Source organism: Schistocerca piceifrons, chromosome 9 (genome assembly GCF_021461385.2).
Source record: "Schistocerca piceifrons isolate TAMUIC-IGC-003096 chromosome 9, iqSchPice1.1, whole genome shotgun sequence".
NCBI classification, from domain to species: Eukaryota; Metazoa; Arthropoda; class Insecta; order Orthoptera; family Acrididae; genus Schistocerca; species Schistocerca piceifrons.
In genome coordinates this window covers 182,595,546-182,618,985 of record NC_060146.1, presented here as the reverse complement: position 1 = coordinate 182,618,985, position 23,440 = coordinate 182,595,546, and the positions used below count along the sequence as shown (strand labels likewise).

The window sequence follows — 23,440 nt, the reverse complement described above, 5'->3', positions numbered from 1 at the left end:
CGCCTGTGACATGCAGTCCACATAAAACAAGTGTCGAGCAGTTCCTTCTTCACGCCAATTCTCGGCTGCACACTGCAGGGGCAATGCAGACGCTCCTGCAGCGTTTCCGATGAGAAGTGTTTGACCACCCACAACTCAGACCGTAACTGGTTCCCCCTGAGTCTCATCTCCGTTCACAGGAACCGCTGGCTATGAAGACAAAATTTTTCCACAGACAACGATCTGCAGACCAGTGCAGATAACTGGCCGAAAGCACAAGCGGCTGCTTTTTATGACGAGGATATTAGAAAGTTGATACAACACTACGACAAAACTCGAAGATGGAGCGGCGACTATGTAGGTGGAAGGTGTACCAAACTGTTTTCACTGTGGTTTCCATTTCGTGAACGATCGGAACTTACTTTCTGGACAACCCTCGTATATGAGAGTGAACCAAAGGTGCGGATTGTTGCAGATGTGACAGCGCCCGTGTGTGATCTGGCATTGTCGTGCTGAAGAACACGGAGTGCCATGTGTGGATGAAACGTTCGAATTAATTCGGAGCCCTTTAGCAGCAGAGGGCTGCTGCTTGCAACAAGGAACTAGGAAAGTCGACCGAATATTGTGCATGGCATTTAATATCCCGACGTATATTGAGCACAAAATCAAAAATTCGAAGGCATTACTTTTCAGCACCCGCCCCATGTATGTTACAATATGACTAAAAGGAGGGATCAGTAGATAGGATACATGATGATGCATCAGAGAATTGTCAGTTAGGTAATGATGGGAAGTGTGTGGTGGAGGAAGGGGAGAATTAACACAGTAAGCAGTTTCAGATGGATGAGGGTTCAGGTGGTTCTGCAGAGGCGAAGAGGCTTCCACAGGATACCATAGCGTGGAGATCTGCATCAGACCAAGCTTGGAAGTGTAGGCCACAACAGTTAAAAGGGAAAAAATCTTTTGCTCAGTCGTACCGCCGAAACCTGTACTTTGACAGTGTTTCCCAATCACATGATTTCAGTTAACTCCATAACGTAAACAGTGCCCTAACTATTTTCGCCGGGAAGAGTGGCTCCCTGTGCCATTGAAGTTAGAGCCCTCAAGTCACCTACTGTGAGATCAAGTTGGTTGCATGTAGAAATCAGGGTAATTGGGGGCGAGGTTCTGCGAGAGGGGGGTGTTACTTCAAGTGTCTGTACATGGAGGGTGCGCAGTCTAAGGTAATTTCTTGTGGATGTCTGTACACTTTAGGTTGCAAAATGGATTCTTCTCCGAAGAGAGGTCCCAGATTTTTCGGTTTCACGGTACACGTGCAGTGCCAAGCCCAGCTGGTGTGGGCTGATTTGCATTCCTTATCTGATCATAGATGGTATAGGCCACGAATGACGTCACTGTCTTGAAACCAACACTCGTACCGGCCTCCACTTCCGGACGACTTCTGAACTACTGTTCAAGATTTTGATCAAGGCTGTACTTCAGCAACTGTACATGCAAGAGCTTCAGTGCATTACAATCTACATCGACATATACATACATACTCCGCAATCCACCATACGGTGCGTGGCGGAGGGTACCTCGTACCACAACTAGCATCTTCTCTCCCTGTTCCACTCCCAAACAGAACGAGGGAAAAATGACTGCCTGTATGCCTCTGTACGAGCCCTAATCTCTCTTATCTTATCTATGGGGTCTTTCCGCGAAATGTAAGTTGGCGGCAGTAAAACTGTACTGCAGTCAGCCTCAAATGCTGGTTCTCTAAATTTCCTCAGTAGCGATTCACGAAAAGAACGCCTCCTTTCTTCTAGAGACTCCCACCTGAGTTCCTGAAGCATTTCCGTAACACTCGCGTGATGATCAAACCTACCAGTAACAAATCTAGCTGCCAACCTCTGAATTGCTTCTATGTCCACCCTCAATCCGACCTCATAGGGATCCCAAACGCTCGAGCAGTACTCAAGAATAGGTCGTATTAGGGTTTTATAAGCGATCTCCTTTACAGATGAACCACATCTTCCCAAAATTCTACCAATGAATCGATGACGACTATCCACCTTCCCCACAACTGCCATTATATGCTTGTCCCACCTCATATCGCTCTGCAATGTTACGCCAAAATATTTAATCGACGTGACTGTGTCAAGCGCTACACTACTAATGGAGTATTCAAACATTACAGTATTCTTTTTCGTATTCATCTGCATTAATTTACATTTATCTATATTTAGAGTTAGCTACCATTCTTTACACCAATCACAAATCCTGTCGAAGTCATCTTGTATCCTCCTACAGTCACTCGACGATGACACCTTCCCGTACATCACAGCATCATCAGCAAACAGCCGCACCTTGCTATCCACCCTATCCAAAAGATCATTTATGTAGATAGAAAACAACAGCCGACCTACCACACTTCACTGGGGCATAAAAATCATCCGGTTGCAAAATACAGATTAATTAAACCTTGACTATGGTTTCGACGGTTTCAAAACCGCCTTCTTCAGAAGATGTAGGACGTAAAATCACATTATCTATAGTCAATGTGGGAGTCTATCTAGTACATGTCACCATTTAAATACAGTATATAAAAGTAGTCCCACATAGACTATAGATAGGGTGATTTTACGTCCTCCATATTCTGAAGAACATGGTCTTAAAACCGTGGAAACCATGGTCAAGGTCGTAAATGTTTACCTCCAAAGTGATGTTTCATCTTCTACTCCTGTGGAAGTCGTGTACTGCAATGAGGCGACGGAAGTCATGGGATACCCCCAAATATCGTGTCGCACCTGCTTTTCCCCACGGTAGTGCGATAAATCGACGTTTCCTGGACTCAACAAGTCGTCGGAAGCCCCTGCAGAAATACTAAGGCATGCTGATCTACAGCCATCCGAAATCGCGAAACTGTTGCCGGTGCAGGATATTGCGCACGACCTGCCTTCTCGATTGTCCCACAAATATTCGATGGGATTCTTGTCAGGAGATCTGGATGGCCATACCATTCGCTCGAATTGTCCAGAATGTTCTTCAGACCTATCGCGAACAGTTCTTCCTGGTGACATGTTTGGGAATATTAAACGCATGAATGACTGCAAATGGTCTCCAACTAGTCGAACATAATTATTTCGAGTCAATGATCGCTGCAGTTCGACCAGAGGACCCAGTCCATTCCATGTAAACACAGCCCACAACATTATGGATCCACCACCAGCTTGCACAGTGCCTTGTTGACAACTTAGGTGCATGGATTCGTGTCTGCACCACAATCGAGCCTTACCATCGACTCTTGCCAAGTGAAACAGGGACTCATCTGACAAAGCCAACGTTTTCCAGTGGTCTAGGGTCCAACGGTTATGGTCAAGAGCCCAGGAGAGGCGCTGCTGGCCATGTCGTGCTTTTAGCAAAAGCATTCAAGTGAATCGTCTACTGCCATGGCCCATTAAAGCCATACTTCGCCAATATGTTCGGGGTACGTGCCATATTGATTTCAGGTATTCTTTCACGCAGAGTTGCTTGTCTATTACCACCGACAATTCTACGCCAAATCCGCTGGTCTCGGTTGTTAAGTGAAAGCCTTCGGCCACTGTGTTGTCCATGGTGAGACGTAGAACTCGAAATCTGGTATTCTAGGCACATTTTTGACACTGTGGATCTGGGAATGCCGACTTCCCTAACGGTTTCCGAAGTGGAAGGTCTCGTACGTCTAACTCCAACTACCATTTGGCGTTCAAAGTCTCTTAATTTTCGTCGTGCGGCCATAAGCACGTTGGAAACCTTTACACACGAATCATCTGAGTACAAATGACAGGCCTGCCAACCAAGTGCCATTTTATACTTTGTGTACTCAATACTACCGCCATCTGTACGTGTGTATATCGCCATAACATGACATTTGTCACTACATTGTAACTGACTCACAGTGAAACAGATACTGGAATTTGCTGAAGAACTGTAAACATCTTGTTTATAAAAGGAAGGGAATAGACTGTTCCAGCTTGTTACGCTTTCATAAGTTCAAATGTAAAAACGACAGCCTCCGCATAAACGTCCAGAATTTCTGAGAAATGAAGTGAACAATAGCACTGCATGTGTAATAGTAATACAAATTGCTCAGCAGTTAAAATCAGTGTTTGACTTCAGTTATAAATAAGAAACGCTGTAACTGATGGCTCTACTTCGCACAACGCGTAATGACAGAAACTCAGCTGCCTGCCCTCCATCACATGACTTAGAAATGGTGTCTCTACCCGTGACGTAGCAGAGATAGGGACGTGTGTGGCCTATATGTATGTGGCTCTGAGCACTATGGGACTTAACAGCTACGGTCATCAGTCCCCTAGAACTTAGAACTACTTAAACCTAACTAACCTAAGGACATCACACAACACCCAGCCATTACGAGGCAGAGAAAATCCCTGACCCCGCCGGGAATCGAACCCGGGAACCCGGGCGTGGGAAGCGAGAACGCTACCGCACGACCACGAGATGCGGGCCTATATGTATGTATGGCACGGATGTACACACATGTTAGTACAAGGGCTACAAACTCCTCACTGGTCCGCAAAAAAAAGAGAGAAAGAAAAAAATACCATAATTTGGTTCACAAAGATTATGTTGCTGGCTTGCATTAGGCTTGAGACGGTCAATAATGTAGAACAGCGATTTTAATTTTTAATATAACTTTTATTTCTCTCGAGCGCAAGTTAACAAAATTATATTACCGGTTCAAATGTGCTAGCATTCATCTTCCGATCTAAGACAGAATTTCAGTATTTGATACAGAGAACACACTTTCTTCCATCACTTATAAACACAACGGCACACAGTGAACACTATAGAAAGGGCTGTCGAAGTTTTACACTTTGCACAAAAGGATTACTAACGAATATTCTTGAAGAGATCGAAAGATATTCACACACAATAAAAGGATTAAATTACATATGAGCTTAGAACCATATAATCATTTAAAAAATATACTACAGCTCATAATGACGAAGATATCACCTACAGAATACCATATAAGCAAACAGCCTGTAACCATACAACATCACCTGTGAATTCAGCTGTCAAGTAACATCGTTATCATTATTTTTATAAATAACTGATGTAGTACAAGCAGCAAACTTATACAGTAGTGTGACAGTAAGTGAAACATCGATCTCATATGGATATCAAGACTACCTGATGTACATAACAAATCAAAATTATATAACTCGATAAATTATTTACTTCAAAATTTAAAATATTCTCTCGAACTACATACTTTCCACAGATAACCTGAAGATGGCAGCAATGCTGAAGTGGGCCTAATGTAAAAAAAAAAGGAAAAAAACAAAAATAAACACGTGAACACAACAGTGTTCTGGATCGTAATATAGAAAAAAATATTGTACTATCTACTTGCAACAGGTACAATATGAAAAGAAAAGGATATGACAAAGAAGATAGCATAAAAGATTGTCACAGAGTAGAAGATGTCACATATTGTACGTTCAAGCACTGAATCAGGAAACTATTGTGTGTTCCGTGATACTGATGTTTAACATAAGAAGAGGCATGCATTTTCTAGAGACTGCCAGTAAATGCACCATTACGTAATAAAATTTATCATATTAAAACAAACTTAAACAATTTACAAAAGAACGTCGGTAAGTTAAGTTACGAAAGTAAGAGCTCAACTGCTGAAAATAATAAAATTTGGGGAGAATGTATAAGCAGACAAAACAGTAACTCTGAAGAGCAGTGGATGGTGCTGCTTAATAAATTACGAAAACATTTGAAAAATAAAATACGACATCTATAAGAGCAGAGCTGTACTGTTAGAACGTTCATTTCACATTAGTAAATTGCGAGTGAATTTAACAAATAAGATTTAAAATGCAGTAAGGCAGGTAGGGTACATTGTACCATCGGTAAACACTGTTGGACTGTGGCATTTAGTAGTTTCGACAAGGGTTAGCCCTCCCTGTTCCGGAAAGAAATGAAAGATGCTTTTAAAACGATGACAAGAGTGAATTATGAGGAGCGGGCTGCCATCAGATCAATGGACCACGATCTGTTCGCCTGTGATCTATTGGCTAAGGCTACCGCCACAAGAGCGTGTTTTCCACGCCCTTTAACGCAGGAATTCTGGGCGACATTATAGGCCACAGTTTGTTGATGGGTCTGTCCACATGACGTGTTTCCACATGCTGCACGTCCTAGGACTTCTGTGTTCACGCGGCGAGAACGTGCTGGAGTGCATTCGAACTGTCTTTTTTTACTATTTTTTTTATTTTTCCACGCTGGACTTTGGCAACACCTGCGGAAAACGCACTACGTTTTATGATCTGTCTGGGGAAGTGGCTCCTAACAGGTTACATCGCAGTGCAGCGATCGGTGATATATCTGAATTCTGTTCATGTGCGTTTCTTGCATTATTTACCTTAGTTACTGGAAATTGGAAATTTGTGGTAAGGTCTTATGGGAACAAACTGCTGAGGTTATCAGAACCTAAGCTTACACACTACTTAATCGAGCTTGAACTATCTTATGCTAAGGACAACACACACCCATGCCCCAGGGGGGACTCGAACCTCCTACGGGGGGAGCCGCGCATTAGTTATTAATTACTGTATTTCGTGTGTCTGCACTACCCCGCTGTGGAAGAGTTGGTATAACTTTGTGGAACAGTCTGTGTGCAGGTATTACTTACGACATAGCAGGATAGAGAGACTGGGGACTCGGGAGGTCGCTGTTATTGGACTAAACCGCCGTCACATCATTGTCGTTGTAGCCCTCTTGCTATGTCTTACGAAGTGTTAATATGGAGCGTCTGGAAAGCCCAGTAGTGATTAAGGAAGTGCAGAAACACCGATGGCTGTACAACACTTAAGACAGAGGGTACAAGAACAGAGATAAAAAGGGAAAATCATTGTGAGGTGTTCAGAGGCCATTTAGGGAGAAAAGTGGGGTGGAATGGATGACGAACAGAAATAAGATCTTGATGAGTGCTGACAGTGAATATTTCATTAATATATTATAGACTGAAGTATCTCTATGAATAAAATGTCACCGAGCCAGTTATTAGACTGAAAACACTAGTCTTCATTTGTGGAACAAACCCAGTGCTGGGTCACTTTCACTGCATGTTTCCCCCCCCCCTCCCCTTCCCCAGCATAAAGTCAAGGTCGCCACCCCCCATCAGAAGGTCAAAGTGTCAAAGTCAAGGTCACAAGATGGCAGAATGTGGTAGAGAATATGGTGGAAGGTGGTGACATGTTGTGGCAGACAGGATGGTAGATCATGAAATCAGACAGTTTGTGGCACTGCAGTCACCTGCCTCGAGGTGTTACATCAATCGAGTCACTTGCGTTCTGTTCGCCTTAGGGGCAGGACCATGAAGTGACAGCAGAGATCAGCTGGGCAGAATAAGAGGAAGAAGAACATGACTATCTGTAAGTATTACTAACCATCACTTCTCATTGTATGTGTGTACGAGTAATCATGATCTTTCCTTTTTCACCACAACAATGTCCTACTGAGATATCAGAGCAGGACATGCTACTAATCAAGTTCCCATATTGTGCACCATCCCTTGTAGAGCCACAACAGTGCAAAGGTTCTGTTTACCACGCCACCATTTGTTGAGCCACTGCAGTTGGCAGCTGGCTACCAGGTATATCTGATCAAAACACACAGTTGCTGTCGCTTGTTCATCAAGCGACAGCAACTGGTTTACAGCTACTTGTCACGACATATAATTTGACTGCCAGTAGATGGAAACTTGTGGATATAGGCATATAAGTAGACAATACTAAGTAGTAATGGAAACTGAGAATGTCAAACATAGTGTTAAAGTGCATTTTTGACCAAATGGGTTGGAACAAGCTATCTCGTGCAATGCTGTACATCAGTGCTCACATGAAAACAGAGTAAGACACATCCCATCCTCCCATCATCCTAGTTGACATTAAGGTAGCCACCATAGATGTCTTTGCAAAGAAAGCACTTGAGATAGAATCTAGAGACTCATCCATTTAGCCATGCAATTCAAGTGCTGTGAACTTACGTGACGAAGGGGGTGCTGCATTAGGTCTGTTAGACAGTCTGAATAGGTGGCAGCTGTATGTTAAAGCTGCATTAAGTGGTGATATGTGCTATCTGTGTGAGCACAGTTCATATGTGAATGACTTAGAGCAGTGTACAAGAACATGCATTTGTGCAGCATCTACATCTGAAACCTTAAGTATTAACTCCATACATGAATTTATGGAGTATAAGAACCAGTTATTTGGAAAATATTGTAGATGACTTACTGCATCCAATGTACAATGAAATAACATTTCAACACAAATGAGTTCCTCGCCATCAACCATGAATGAGGTTTTGATACCTAGTAAATGCAGAGCAACAGTGTTGGTTGTTAATTTAAATGAGAGTATACTGCAAATTCTGAACACTGAAGCGTCAGCCCATACTTTGAACACATTCATTAAATCACTGCAGAAGGAGAATTCAGCATCTGCACCGTGCGAGGTGGCTCAGTCGTTAGCACACTGGACTCGCACTCTGGAGGACGACGGTTCAATCCCGTGTCCGACCATCCTGATTTAGGTTTTCTGTAATTTCCCTAAATCGCTCTAGGCAACTGCCGGGATTGTTCCTTTGGAAGGGCACGGCCGACTTCCTTCCTCATCCTTCCCTAATCCAATGAGACCGATGACCTCGCTGTTTGGTCTCTTCCACCATATCGACCCAACCAAACCCACCCAACATCTACAAAACGTCTTGTTAGCAGTTTACAGTTTTATCTGCTTCATATGTTGGCATCCCAAATTTACAACTCATCGGATCATATAGTACAGTCAGGAGCCTTAGCCACCTCAACAGTTATTTTACAGCCTCACTTCAAGAACAGTGAACTAACGTACTGAGCTCTGCATCTGCAATGGAACACCGATATCTGTACCAAGTGATAATCTTAGTGGAGTGTAACAAAATATCTGTATTTTACCTTGAAGTGGCAGAACCTGACTAGGCCCATCACAAGTCCTGCATTTCCATTAGAAATGGGGACAGGTACATGTCATTCATTGCAACTCAGAGGAGGGTAATAAAAGGAAGAATTAACATGGCGAATGAGTTTTGATTAGGAAACAGATTATCATCGTCGTATTAAATAGCTGAGTAGATACTTACATGATTTTTATTTCTTCCTCTCGCATCCCTTCCACTGACAGACGCCGTATCTTTGGTGGCTATTACTGTTAAGAACATATTCCTAAGAGAAAATTTTATGGAAGAAGTGAAGCTGTAAGACAGTGTCAGACAGCGTTAAAATGTTAACTGAACTGTTTCTTGAAATGTGCTTGAACTGTGTTACAAACTGTTAGTCACTTAATATAGAACATGGCGAACGAAGAGACTAAGAGCTCAATTTATAATGACCTATGCAAACAATGTTAAATTACATTTGTGTGTGCGATCCTTGGATTATGTGGGTGCTAGTGCTGATTTCATTGCGTGACAAGACACGGCTACGCAAGAGACAGTGCAGTGAGATGACTTCAGAAGTGGTGTGAGATCAAGCAGTCCGGCTGCAGTGAAAACAACACCTTAGCAGAGATAAAGCAGTGGGAGATGCAGCAGTCCTGAAACTTGTACGTCACCCCATCTTCAGCGACGGCGGTGAGCAGAGCATCTCAATGGCATAACGCAGAAAGAAGCAGATTCTAGTATGTTTAATGTGTGCTGAGGCCAGTGAAAGGGTCTGAGTAAACTGAATGCGGTTGCAGCATATAGTGTAATAATTGCTATATTGAGAAATAGTTTTGTAAAATTTCCAGATATTAAAATATTACTTGTTAAATGGCTAGCGAAGGGAAGGGAAGATACTTTTTTAGTAATAGTTAAGGTGTGCAAATGGATGATAGTAGGGAAGATCCTTTGCACCAGCTACAAGAATTTGCAAATAGATAATACTGGCTACTACCCCTCTGATCTGATATAAAAAGCGGATAATGATGTTGGAAATAATGTTCAAGAAAATGTAGAGTCATTTTTAAATAATTACACTGAAAATGAAAATGATATCATGTTTGACAACAATGACATGGTAGACTGGAATGAATAAGCCAGAGAAATAGGGCCTGGCGTGGACATTTCAAATGAATGGACAGTCGGGTAGTGTAGTTTTAGCCACAGCAGTTCATCAGCTTGTAGTTTGCCAAATGAGAATAGTAATTAAGGTAATAATGTGGAGGATTAGATTAAAAGTCAGATGCATACAGTGATGAACTTTCTAAAATCAAGAATTCAGAAAGTAGAAGGGCATAACAAACTCATCAAAAGCTAGATGAAGGGCAAAATGAGCTCAATAAAAATATCAAGGCATTGGACAAAAATATCACAGAACTTGAAGCTAAAATTGACAACGTTATCAAAGGGATCCTTGAAGAAACGAAAAAAAACAATTATTTAAGAATTTAAGTGAGTACAAGTATGAAATAAATAATAGGATCAATGAACAATCTAATATTCACAATGAAATGAACAGCTCTGATAAGCAAGTAGAAACCCATTCAGTTAGTAACAATTATTTAGAACCAGAGACTGATAATAAAGTATTTAATGTACAAAATAATGTTAGCGAAATTTCGGACACAAACGATAAAAGTAAACACAATAGAAGTGTATCGAAACAAAAACTGAAGTATGTAAACTCAGTATTATTGAAGAGACGTCAGATACTAAATCAATATCTGAAAAAATATATTAATGTAGTAGTAATATTTCCTAAGTAGAATACATTTGCAAATACAGTGTAATTGTGATTCATATCGATTTGAGAGGACTCACAGTAAATGTTAATATCCTTGCAAAAGTAGTTAAGGAAATTGTGGGCACTAAAGTCACTCAGCTTACTGGGAAGATTAAATCCAAAGCAAAATCGCAATGTGACTGGGGGGGAACGAAAATAATTATCGTTAGTCAAAGTGATGCAGCAGTTTGCATCTGCGTAGACGGAGTTCGTGCTGTGTCAACAGAAAGGAACGTGCAGTCACTGACATTCATGCATCCCTTACACATAAACATTCCAATTATGTGGACGCAATGAAAAACATTCGATTAGATTTAAAGTAAATTTGAAGTCAGTGAGGTGAGAACAGTGGTTAACAAAAGCAGACACAGATTTAGAGGTGAAAGTAGTAGTTGGCAATAGGAAATGCAACGTTGTAGCGTCACGACAGGTAAAGTATGAATACCGACCTCAGAGAGCGCTGCATCTGTTGCACTGTTAGCTGACTGAAGACCATCCGGTGCTCGCGTTATTGGCAATATTATTTAATTTTCCTTTCATATTGCCTATCATCCTCTTCGTTCATTGAGAACTAAATGTCATCTTTATCATTCTTCCCTGTTATAGAAGAAAAAGAGAGCTTTAACACATGGGAGAAGTTTAAAGAGTAGTAAGGCAAACTGAAGAATTTACATGTGCGAGTTGTGCTTCTGTGAGTGTGTGTGTGTTTCCTACTCTAGAAGAAGGCCTTTTGACCGAAAGCTCACATGTTTAGCAGTTTCTTTGTTCTGCATGTCTCCTCTATGTGGTGAGTAGTAATGTATACTTTGCACAATATTTTCATTATTTCAGCCTCGATTTTCCATTGTTTGCTTTTAAATAACACAACTACGTAGGTGAAATGGAAAACGATCTTCTGCATAACAAAGAAAAATGACCTTGTAAAACAGAATACAAATCAGGAATTCAAAAACTGAGTCCCAAATTTTTTGATGATACGTTGACACTCTTGTTCACTCCAGAAAATATATCGAAACTTCAAGCCTAAGAAATAAGTTCTTACATAACACAACTGTAATTGACATAGCTACTTAACATTTTCACGCAGTGCATGTGCAGCAGAAGTTTTGCTGACCATAACATGGCCAGGTAAATTTACAAACAGAACAGGCTCGGATTAGAGAAGGGTGGGTAAGGAACTCGGCCGCGTTCTTTCGAAAGAACCATCCCTGCATTTGCCTTAAGCGATTTAGGGAAATCATAGAAAACCTAAATAAGAATGGCCAGTCACGGATTTCAACCATCGTTCTTCCAAATGCGAGCCTAGTGTTCTAACCGCTGTATTACCTTGCTAGGTGTCTGTACTGAGACATACTTTCTTTTTTGTTTACTGCATGTATTTCGCTCCCTTCCTCTACAATTTTAACCCTCTACAGCTGCCCCTACTACCAGAGAAGTTACTGTCTGATGTCTTAACAGATGTTCTATCATCCTATCCCATCCCTCCTTCTTGTCAGTTTTTCCCATACTTTCGTTTCCTTACCGATTCTGCAGGGAACCTCTTCGTTTTTCACCTTACCACTCCACCTAATTTTGAACATTCTTCTGTAGCACCACATCTCAAACGCTTCAATTCTTTTCTATTCTGGTTTTCCAACAGTTCACGTTTCACTGCACATACAGTGCTGCGCTCCAAACGTACATTCTCAGAAATTTCTTCCTCAAATTAAGGCCTATGTTTAACACTAATAACCTTTAATTGACCAGGAATGCCCTTTTTGCCAGTGCTAGTCTGGTTTTTATGTCCTTCTTTCTCCGTCTGTGATGGTTACTTTGCTGCCTAAGTAGCAGAAAGACTGTTCATTCCATTCATCAGCTCCTGTAATTCTTTTCTACTTGCAGGGATGATAGCAATTTCATCAGTGAATATTTTCACTGATGTCCATTCACCTAGAATTTTAATCTTACTCTTGAATCTTTCTTTTATTTCCGTCATTGCTTCTTCGATTTACAGACTGAAAAGCAGGGGCGAAAGACTATATTCTTGTCTTATGCTATTTTTAATCTGAGCATCCCGTTCTTGGTATTCCACTATTATCGTTCCTCCTAAAAGCAGTAATGATAAATTCGTAAACACATAATCAAATTATCTGAAATCAGTAACTATATGTAAACCAGAACGTGGCTACATTTAGGTACTATTAAAAACAAATCGTAGTACAGAGAGACATATTTACGAGATGTTCACAGCTTGGATGAACCTGTCCATATTTCATACCTAATCCTATTTTTAAATCTATCTTGATAAGAAGGAGGTGTGCTATATAAAATTGTAGAAAAAATCAATTTAAAGGCCAAATGTCACGTCTCACAATAACATACGTCTTGTAACTCATGTGTTACGTAGCTGGACAGCAAAAAAGAAAAAAAAATTCGCATAGATAGGAACACATCTTCGGTTTCCATAAGGCTTCTGTGTGGTTTCCACAGAAATACAAGAATCCAAAACCCGCCTTCGTCTCTGTTGGAACATCTGAAGGCAGCACAGCCTAGCACAATATTTAAAAGTTTATATGGGACAACTGACATCACGCATACATCATACAGTACTGATTTCATCTCAAAATAAATTTTTATTTCAAATCGTATTTAAGCTCGCACTCATAAATTGTATGCAAAAAGCTGTCCTACTTAAGTTCAAACAATACGAGTACGGAGAGCACAACTCAGATACCATCTGATCGTTTCCATAAGTCTTCAAGACAATAATCGAACGTTGGAAAGCACTTCCAAAGTACGGCTCCTAAAGGATATTTGCCCATTCACTCATTCCCTTAAGTGTTCGGGCAAAGTGTGCGCTTTCGCACAGAAGGAGGTCAATGGCCGGGTATACTTCAACTATATGAGGACAGTAACTGTTCTGAAAGACCAGATACCAATGATGACCAAGCAGCTTCTCTAGAAAGAAATGATAATTAACCGAAACCCTCAGCTGCCTACAGGTGTTGTTGATATACCTCAATGGGGAGAGCTGAAAATGTGTGCCCCGACCCTTTCACAACAGTTACTATCTTCATATAGTTAAAGGCTACCCGGCCATTGACCTCCTTCTGTGCGAATGCGCACACTTTGCCCGAACTCTTACGGGAATCGTCACCTTAGTGTGCGCCAGTAACGAGTGGATGGGCAAAATATCTATTAGGAGCATTACGTCTGTAGATTGTGGACAGTTGGGAATGTGGGTCTCACGGGACGCGTGCAAGGGATAAGACCTGCAGGCGCACTATCCTTTGTGCCCTCGGTGGCTCAGATGAATAGAGCGTCTGCCCTGTAAGAAGGAGATCCCATGTTCGAGTCCCGGTTGAGGCATACATTTTCAGCTGTCCCCATTGGGGTATATCAGCAACAAATGTGGCAGCTGAGGGTTTCGATTAATCATCAAATCACAAGGTGACTGGCTACAAAACATACAAAATGAAACCTTGTTGACTTCAATTCACCAGTAAGGTACTTAAAAGTGACAGTCACTTCAAAGGTATTACAGCTTTTAGATTTAAAATAATAACATTTACTTGCATGTTTAAGTGGGCGGACGTTGACGTTGACGATATACAGCTGTACGAAGTCAATTCGAAATAAATTCGCTGAATGTGAATGTGCAAATAACTTGGTCTCAGTTGTGTTACATATAGGTGTACTACATATTGGTGACAAATGAAAAGTCCTAGCGGACCAGGACTCGAACCCATACTTCCCACTTATGGTAAATGAGTTCACTAACCGTGCACGCCTCCCGGGCCGACCGAAAGTTCTGTTATGTAAGATTGTCTACATCATTGTACCATAGTCTCCTACATTCATCACGAAAGACTTGCAGCTTTACTCTGTAATCCCCCACCAGAGAGAAGTGTGACATACGGACATATGCAAATTTGGGTCGGTCCGGGAGGCGTGTACAAATAGCTAATCGTTAAGGTCACTGTAACGATTAGCAGCAAATCCATGTTCGCGTCCCGGAGTAGCACTTACTTCTAGGTGTGAACAATAGGTAACATATCTACACCTAATACAGCTGAGGCCAAGTTATCTCCATTCAGCGAATTTGTTTCGAATTAAAATAATACCACAGAAAACTAGCCAAAATTGTACCACGCAGCACAAAAGAGAAAGATAGGGATACAAGTTTTGATAACAAAAGATCTGAAGATGTTTGGTAATTTATTCTTTCTCCTTACTTGACAAAAGAGTTGCTGTTTTTTAGTTACTAGTGAGATATACTCTGAATATTAACAAACAAAATAATAGCTCATATTAATATACTTACTGGCTCTTGTCTGATTGCAGTCCCAACACTGGCAGAATTTGTTTGTTGGTTTGGATCCGTTTCCTATGAGAAAAGATAAGACACATTACAAAGAACAAACTGAGAATACACGATAAAAAGTAGGTAATAAGTTCTGCATCTGTGGAATTTTGCATGTGTAAAACTCTAGCCTGTATTTGAAGAAGAGATGTTTTGTTTTGTTTCATATAATTGAAGCTACAAGAAATTTATAATTCTTGGATTGAAGTTGACAATTAAGCCAGTTTTAATTGTTCGGTAGGGACTTTCAGCTTATGTTTACGACAGTTATTTTCTGATTTTATTCCTAGAACCTTAGTTTTATTTATATGCTGCCGTTACATACAGGACACGAAAATGACAATATTTCGGAAATTCAAAATATATACTTATTCAGAATTTTTTGGCACATTGATGCCCTGTCAGCAACTGTGATAGACTCATATTTTGAAGAATCAGCCTGAGTTGCGCAAATTTTCTTGTCTTTACCAGGCTTCGGCTAAATCAATCTAACCTTCTTCAGAAGTGTAAAATTACTATACCATGCCAGAGTAAGGCACAGTCAACATTAAAATTAAAACCGGCATGGTACCACGGTACTATAGGTTTTAATTTCAATGCTGACTGTGCCTTAATCTGGCATGATACAGTGATTTTATGCTTCTGAAGAAGGCTAGATTAATTTAGCCGAAACCTGGTAAAGACCAGAAAACCTGCGCAACTGAGGCTGATTCTTCAAAATATATACTTATAAATTTGTTTCGCCCAGTAACTTATTTTCAGTCCATTGTTTGGACATCGATATAGAACCAGTCAGGCGTAACTTAATCTATACTACACAAAAACAAATTGTAGTTTAACATTGTTACCACAAATCTCCAAAAGCTCTTGACCGATTTGTTTCCCATTTTTGCACGATTAATAAACTTTCGGACAGACAGAGGCTAAATTTTTTTGAATACATGTCGTGAATCAATATATATGTAATTTGTAAGGCGGAAATGCTTTTAGCAAAAATTTCGAAAAGTTGTTGGCCATTTCATTTAAAATTTTTGCATGATGCGTTAATAAACATTCAGACTGGCAATGGTTATAGTCCGCCATTTGGAGATCAAATGCAGCCATTCATGTACTTCATGTTTCAAAACAACGATGGAATTTTTGTGGACGACCGTGCGTCATATCATCAGACCACAATGTTTCACGATTGGTTTGAATATTTGGCCACTCAGATCTCCCGACATGAATCCCATAGAACGTTTATGGGACATAATCGAGGTGTCAGTTCGTGCACAAAATACTTCACCAGCAACACATTCGCCATTATGGATGGCTATAGAGAAAAAAAGGCTCAGTATTTCTGCACGGGACTACAAACCGCTAGTTCAGTCAATGATACATCGAGCTGGTGTACTACACCACCCAGGAGGGGATCAGATACGATATTAAGACGTATCCCATACCTTTTTTCTCCTCAGTGTATAGGTCCTATAAGTAAATAATTTCTGTTGGTTAAGACTATCAAAAACCTCAATAAGATACACAGCCAAAATTCAGATAGCTCTAACGTTTTCATGTTTCTCAATTATTTCTGAGTTATGAATTTATGAATTCTTGTCAGTCGTGTTGTTAGAAACTGCAAACTGATTACAAACATGGGTGTGAATTTATAAGAAAAGAGCTGAAAACATTCTCTAAACAACACACCAACGAAGCACAATAAGGCAAAAAAGTCACAAGCTGGCTGACTACGAAACATACAGAATGCAGTCTTGTTGACTTCAAGTCTGAAGTAAGGTGCTTAAAATTGAAAATCACTTCAAAGGTATCACAGCTATTAGATTTAAAATAATAAATATTTACTTGCAGGTCTGGATGGACGGACATTGATGACGAATTACAGCAGGACGAAATTAATTCGACATAAGGGCGCTGAATGTAAAATAACTTGGTCTCAGCTCAGCTAGGTATCGATGTACTACCTATTGGTGAGATATGAAAATTCGTGCCAGAGGGGGACTCGAACCAGAAATTTCCGCTCTCGACTTAACCATTACGCGTTCCACGCACGCTTCCCAGACCGACAGAGTGTTGTGAGCGTGCACATGCGTGTCTACATGAACATACCACAGTCTCCTAGTTTCATCACTAAATATTTGCAGCTTTACCCTGTATTCCCGCACCAGTGAGAAGCGTGACACAAACACACATGTGGAACTTTGAGGTGGTCTGCGAGGCGTGCACGTATAGCCTATTGTTTAGGGGACCGCTCGTGACAACCGGGTAAATCGTGTTCGCGTCCCACTCTGGCACATATTTTCATGTTTCACCATCAGGAACGCGGCCAAGGCCATGATATTCGCAATGATTGAGTTTATTTCGAATTAAAATAATAACACAAAAAACTAGTCAAAATTGTACCTCGTTATCACAAAAGAAAGGAAGGCTTTCTTAGACTGAAGTTGGCTGAAAGGAGTCGACACAAGTCTTGATAACAAAAGATCTGAAAATGGCTGGTAATTTAGTCTTTCTCTTTTCTTGAGAAAGAAATTGCTGTCTTTTTATTGCTATTGAAATATTCCCCAAATATTAACATACAAAATAATTTCTCATGTTAATATACTTACTGACTCTGGTCTGCTTGTACTCCCATCCCTGGCAGAACTTGTGTGTTCTTTTGGAGCCTTCTCCTATAAGAAAAAATATTAACTAACAAATTGAAAACAAAGCATACACAACAAAAAATCAGGTAGAAAGGTCTAGATGTATGGACTGGTGAATTGTAGCCTGCATTTGGAGCAGAGATTTTTTGTTTTGTTTTATTAAACAGAAGCTTTAAGAAGTTTATAATTCTTGGATGGAATATGAAGACAAAGCCAGTATTAATTGCTCTTTACATGGATTGATTTATTCGGTTGGGAACTTAAGTTTGCCTTTCTATAGATACTCTCTGTTTGTAGTCCTAGAACCCAGATTTTCTTTACAAGCTGCATTTAGATACAGGACTGGAAAATGACAATATTTCAGAAAGTCAAATCCAACTGGAAGTACTGTTGTGTTAGCCACTCATTCTATCAATTATTTATTTATTTCTTTGTTTCGTCCAGTAAATTATTTTCAGTGCAGTAATTGTACATATGATATAGGACAAGTCAGGCGTAACTTACTGTATACAACTACAACTCAGCCGTAACCTAATCTATGTAACTACATAAAAACAAGTTGTAGTTTAAATTTGTTACGAAAAACTTCAGAAAGTTCTTGACCGGTTTAATTCCTGGTTTTACAAGATATTCTAAAAATTTTTCGCTCAGGCAGAGGCTAATATGTAAAGGGACACCGCTGTTCGGAAAATCCTCGAAAATTTATTGACCAATTGATTTAAAGTTTTTTGTATTATGCTCTAGTAACATTCAGACGTCTGTTGTATAAAGGCTATGTTCTGTTTTAAACAGCAATGTAAAGAAACCAATTGCGAGAAAGGAAATGCAGTGCCATGAAGATGTACAGTTTCGTTTTCTTTTCTGCATTGAGTTTTAACATAGATATCAGTGCATTTAAGCCAGTAGAAAAATTGTTTCTTACACATATATTCTTTCTCCTCATACATAATTCTAAATAAAAATTATAGACACAAGAGTGTGTTTTTTCGTTTCCTTAATTGCAGTCAGTTTTAAGAGAAAACAGGAATATTTATGGCTTATCAACTTATGATCAAAATGTTACTGTACTATAGAATCTGAATCGTACAAAACTTTGCAATCCTACCTGTTCACAGACTGAAACTATGAGAAATACACTCATTGAAGCTACTAACCTCACAAATACAGCACCTGGAGATACATCTTCTGTAGTCCTTATATTCGTGATCCCAATCGATTTAACCATCCATTTTCGTGACTGCTTTTCTCAGTCGAGGTTTCATTTGCGGTAACAATAAACAAGGCAGAGGGTCAGGGAGAGAGAGTGGACAGAGAATGGTGGGGGAGTAAGTGGATAAAGAGAGAGAGGGAAAGGAGGATGTGGAAAGTGAGAGGGGTGAGGAGGAGGATATGCAGAGAGATTGGGGAAGATGGAAATGGACAATGAGAGGGGGGACAAGGAAGAGATGGACAAAGAGAGTGGGCAAGATGAGGAGCTATGGAGAGTGGGAGGAGGAGATGGACGGAGAGAGAAGGGAGAAGGAGATAAGAGGTATATACAATTCACATACACATTCAGCAACTGAAAAGCATTGCCAGGTTCGCTAGTTAATGTATAATTGCTGTAATTGTTAAATGATACTACATGATCAAGACAACCATAGCAGATAAGAACATAAATACTCTGGGAGTGAATGAGACCTCTCACCAAAAACCAGAAGTGTTGAGTTGACTGGCACACACACACACACACACACACACACACACACACACACACACACACACAAAGCTTTCAGAATAAATATTTTCATGAGCTAGAGTGTATGGTCATGTCCACACCCACTTCCCAGCTCCCCTGCACACACATATATATCTCTGTACCCCAGATGCACACTATGAGGATTGCAGTTCTGCAGGTGGGCTGGGGTGGGGGTTCCACTGTGTGAGGTTAGATGGATGGAGGCAGGAGGGGGGTTTGGGGAGAATAAGTAACACCTGAGAGAGAGGCAGCCAGTCAGTTTGCTGGCTAGGAGTGTGGGATGGAGGGGTGCCAAGCACATAAGACAGGCATGTAATGTATTGGTGCTGGAATTGGTGGAAAGCAGTGCAGCATGGGTTGATGTGCTAATGTGAATTAATGTGTGTGTGTGTGTGTGTGTGTGTGTGTGTGTGTGTGTGTGTGTGCACGAGCGCGCGCACGCACGGGCGAATCAAGAGACATAGAGGAAGCAGAGGTTAAAGAAGAAGTATTTCATATTACTTTAAATGTATTAAATGTTGGTATGCATTTAAAATGAAACATGTCATTGCGTAACACAACACAAATATGGTTCATAGATTTTTATTTGTAACTGCAAAACTTTGCTAGCATTGTAAGGAAATAATGCAGACGATTTTCTAATATCCCTCAGATTTTTAGATGACGTGGTCATCTAATTTAGGCCTCTGGGTGATTTTGATTAGTATCCACAGGCTACATACAATGTAAAATAAAATATAACGTAGGCATAGAATTTAAATGATAATGATCACATTCCTTAACCTAAGAAAAACCTTTATCTATGTATTTCAGGAAAGTGATGAAGAACTCACTGAGGAAGCCACAACTCTGGTGAAACATATCTGGGTCCCAAAACTAAACAGTAATTTGTATACTTGCAAAACGGCGGACCCATACTTAATTCATTATTATTCTAAAAACGGCAATTCCACTGTGATGCTGTTAGCATCAGAAAATTGTATATATGTTACAGTCTCAAGCTACCAACCCCTCTAAATCCAGCAATAAATAAATTTCACATTAAGACAGCTTACAATATTGAAATCTGTGTCAGTTCCATTTATATATTAATTTCCGAAAATAATTATTTCTTTATAAATTTAATAGCCTAATGATTAGGAAAAAGGTTGAAAATTTTGAAACTATTAAAAATTTGTTGCTTCCTGTTACTTAATAATATCGATTTCATTATTGACAGTAAAATTAATGAAATTAGAAATGAAGACATATTTTGGCTATAATTAACACTGAAAAATACAAACTATTGTATCTAACATAGAGTTATTTTCACATCACATACTTTTAAATATTGTACTACTAATTTTCATGGTGTGATTTTGATGCCTGACAATATATCGAAAAAGCGGAAGAAAACTATATTTACAGAAAAACTGTATTTGTCAGGTAAGAAACTTTACTAGCTTTTTTACATAAGAACGGACATAACCGCTATGTCAGTTTGATCACAACATCCTGAACCAGCAACACATTCGCTACTATGGATGGCTACAGCGGCTGCATGGCTCAATATTTCTGCAGGATGAGTCAATGAAACATCGAGTTGCTGCACTATACAACACAGGAGAAGAAGTGGGATGATATTAAGAGATACCCCATAACTTTATTCACCTCTGTGTTGAGATCCCTTAAATAAACAAATTCTAGTGGCTAAGACTAGCAAAAATCTGAACAAGATAAACAGCCAAAATTTAGATAGCTCTAACGTTTTCATGTTTCTCAGTTATTTCTAAGTTATGAAATTAAGGATTCATGCCAGTTTTGTTGTTAGAAACTGCAAAATGATGTAACAACATAGCTGTGAATTCATAAAAAAAAGAGTTGAAAATTTCTCTAAACAACACATCAACCAACAAGAAGGAAAAAAGTCAATCACAAGCTGAGTGACCACAAAACATACAAAATGCAGTTTTGTTGACCCCAAGTGTGAAGTAAGGTACTCAGAAATGAAAATCACTTCAAAGGTACCACAGCTCTTACATTTGAAATAGTAAATATTTATTTGCATGTCTGGATGCACGGACACAGATGACGGTTTACAGCAGGAAGAAATTAATTCGACATAAAGTCGCTGAATGTAAAGTAACTTGGTCTCAGCTGTGCTAGGTATCGGTGTACTATCTATTGGTGAAATATGAAAATTCGTGGCAGAGGGGGACTCGTACCCGAAATTTACGCTTTCGCCTTAACCAATACACTATCCACGCACGCCTCACAGACCGACAGAGTTTTGTGAACGTGCACATGCGTGTCTACATGTCCATATCACGGTCTCCTAGTTTCGTCACTAAATACTTGTAGCCTTACTCTATATTCCCGCACCAGTGAGAAGTGTGACACACACACACACACACACACACACACACACACACACACAGGTGGAAGTTTGAGATGGTCTGAGAGGCTGCACGTATAGCCTCATGGTTCAGGTGACCGCTCGCGATAACTGAGTAAATCGTGTTAGCCTCCCACTCCGGCACATATTTTCATGTTTAACTGTTAGGTATCACATATATACCTAACACAGCCAAGGCCATGTTACTCGCAATCAGCGAGTTTATTTCGAATTAAAACAATAACACAAAAAACTAAGCAAAAATGTACCACGTTATCACAAAAGAAAGAAAGGCTTGCTTAGACTTAAGTCGGCTGAAATGTGTCGACACAAGACTTAGTAACAAAAGATCACGATAAAATAGTTGATGTTTCTTAATTATTTTTGAAATACTCTCCAAATGTTAACAAGCAATATAACTACTGACATTAATATTACTTACCGGCTTTGGACTGTTTGTAGTCCCATTACATGCAGATTTTGTGCATTGTTTTGGAGGATTTTCCTAGAAGAAGAAATAATTGACAACAAATTGAAAACAAAGCATCCACAACAAGAAGCAGGTAGAAAGTACTAAATCTGTGGATTGGCGAATTGTAGCCAGTAATTGAAGGAGAGTTTTTCTGCTTTTTTTTTTTTTTTTTTTTTTTACTGAAGCTGCAACAAATTTATAATTCTTGGATCGAAGTTGACTGTTGAAAAAGTTTTAATTGTTCTGTACATGCATAGATTCAATCGGTAGGGGACTTAAGCTTGGGTTTACTATAGTTATTTTCTGTTTTTATTCCTAGTAGCAATTTTTTAAGTAAGGACAGGAAAATAGCGATATTTCAGAAATACAAATCAAGCTGAAGGGAATATTTTGTTTGCCACACATTCTGCAAATTATTTATTATTCCTTTGTTTCGTCAAGTAAATTATTTTTAGTGCATTATTTGTACATACGATATAGGACAAGTCAGGCGTAACTTAATGTATATTACTATAAAAAAAGCAAGTTGTAGATTAGCGTTGTTACCAAAAATTTCGGAAAGTTCTTGGCCAATTTATTTCCTAATCTAACACGATAGTCTAATAAGCTTTTGGACAGACGTAGGCAAATATGGGAAATAAATATCTAACAAGGGAACCTCCCCATCGCACCTCCCTCAGATTTAGCTATAAGTTGGCATAGTGGATAGGCCTTGAAAAACTGAACACAGATCAATAGAGAAAACAGGAAGAAGTTGTGGTGGAACTATGAAAAAAATAACCAAAATATACAAACTGAGTAGTCCATGGGCAACATAGGCAACATCAGGGATAGTATGAGCTCAGGAGCGCCGTGGTCCCGTGGTTAGCGTGAGCAGCTGCGGATCGAGAGGTCCTTGGTACAAGTCTTACCTCGAGTGAAAAGTTTATTTTCGCAAAGTTATGATCTGTCCGTTCGTTCATTGACGTCTCTGTTCACTGTAATAAGTTTAGTGTCTGTGTTTTGCGACCGCACCGGAAAACCGTGCGGTTAGTAAACGAAAGGATGTGCCTCTCAAATGGGAACCGAAAACATTTGATCGCAAGGTCATAG

At 39.8% G+C, this 23,440-nt stretch overlaps 1 protein-coding gene across 5 annotated transcripts in view; it reads right to left on the bottom strand.

Moving 5' to 3' along the window:
• Positions 1-23,440, bottom strand: part of LOC124717141 — a 121,099-nt gene that overhangs the window by 74,784 nt on the left and 22,875 nt on the right. For 3 of the 5 annotated variants that reach the window (XM_047243889.1, XM_047243892.1, XM_047243890.1), the window contains 3 exons: positions 22,319-22,381; positions 17,729-17,791; positions 15,084-15,146 (listed from right to left, as the gene is read on the bottom strand). In XM_047243889.1, the coding sequence (XP_047099845.1) occupies positions 15,084-15,146; positions 17,729-17,791; positions 22,319-22,381 (189 nt within the window). The remainder of the gene's footprint in view (positions 1-15,083; positions 15,147-17,728; positions 17,792-22,318; positions 22,382-23,440) is intronic. The other 2 variants (XM_047243891.1, XM_047243893.1) reach the window with 2 other exon arrangements.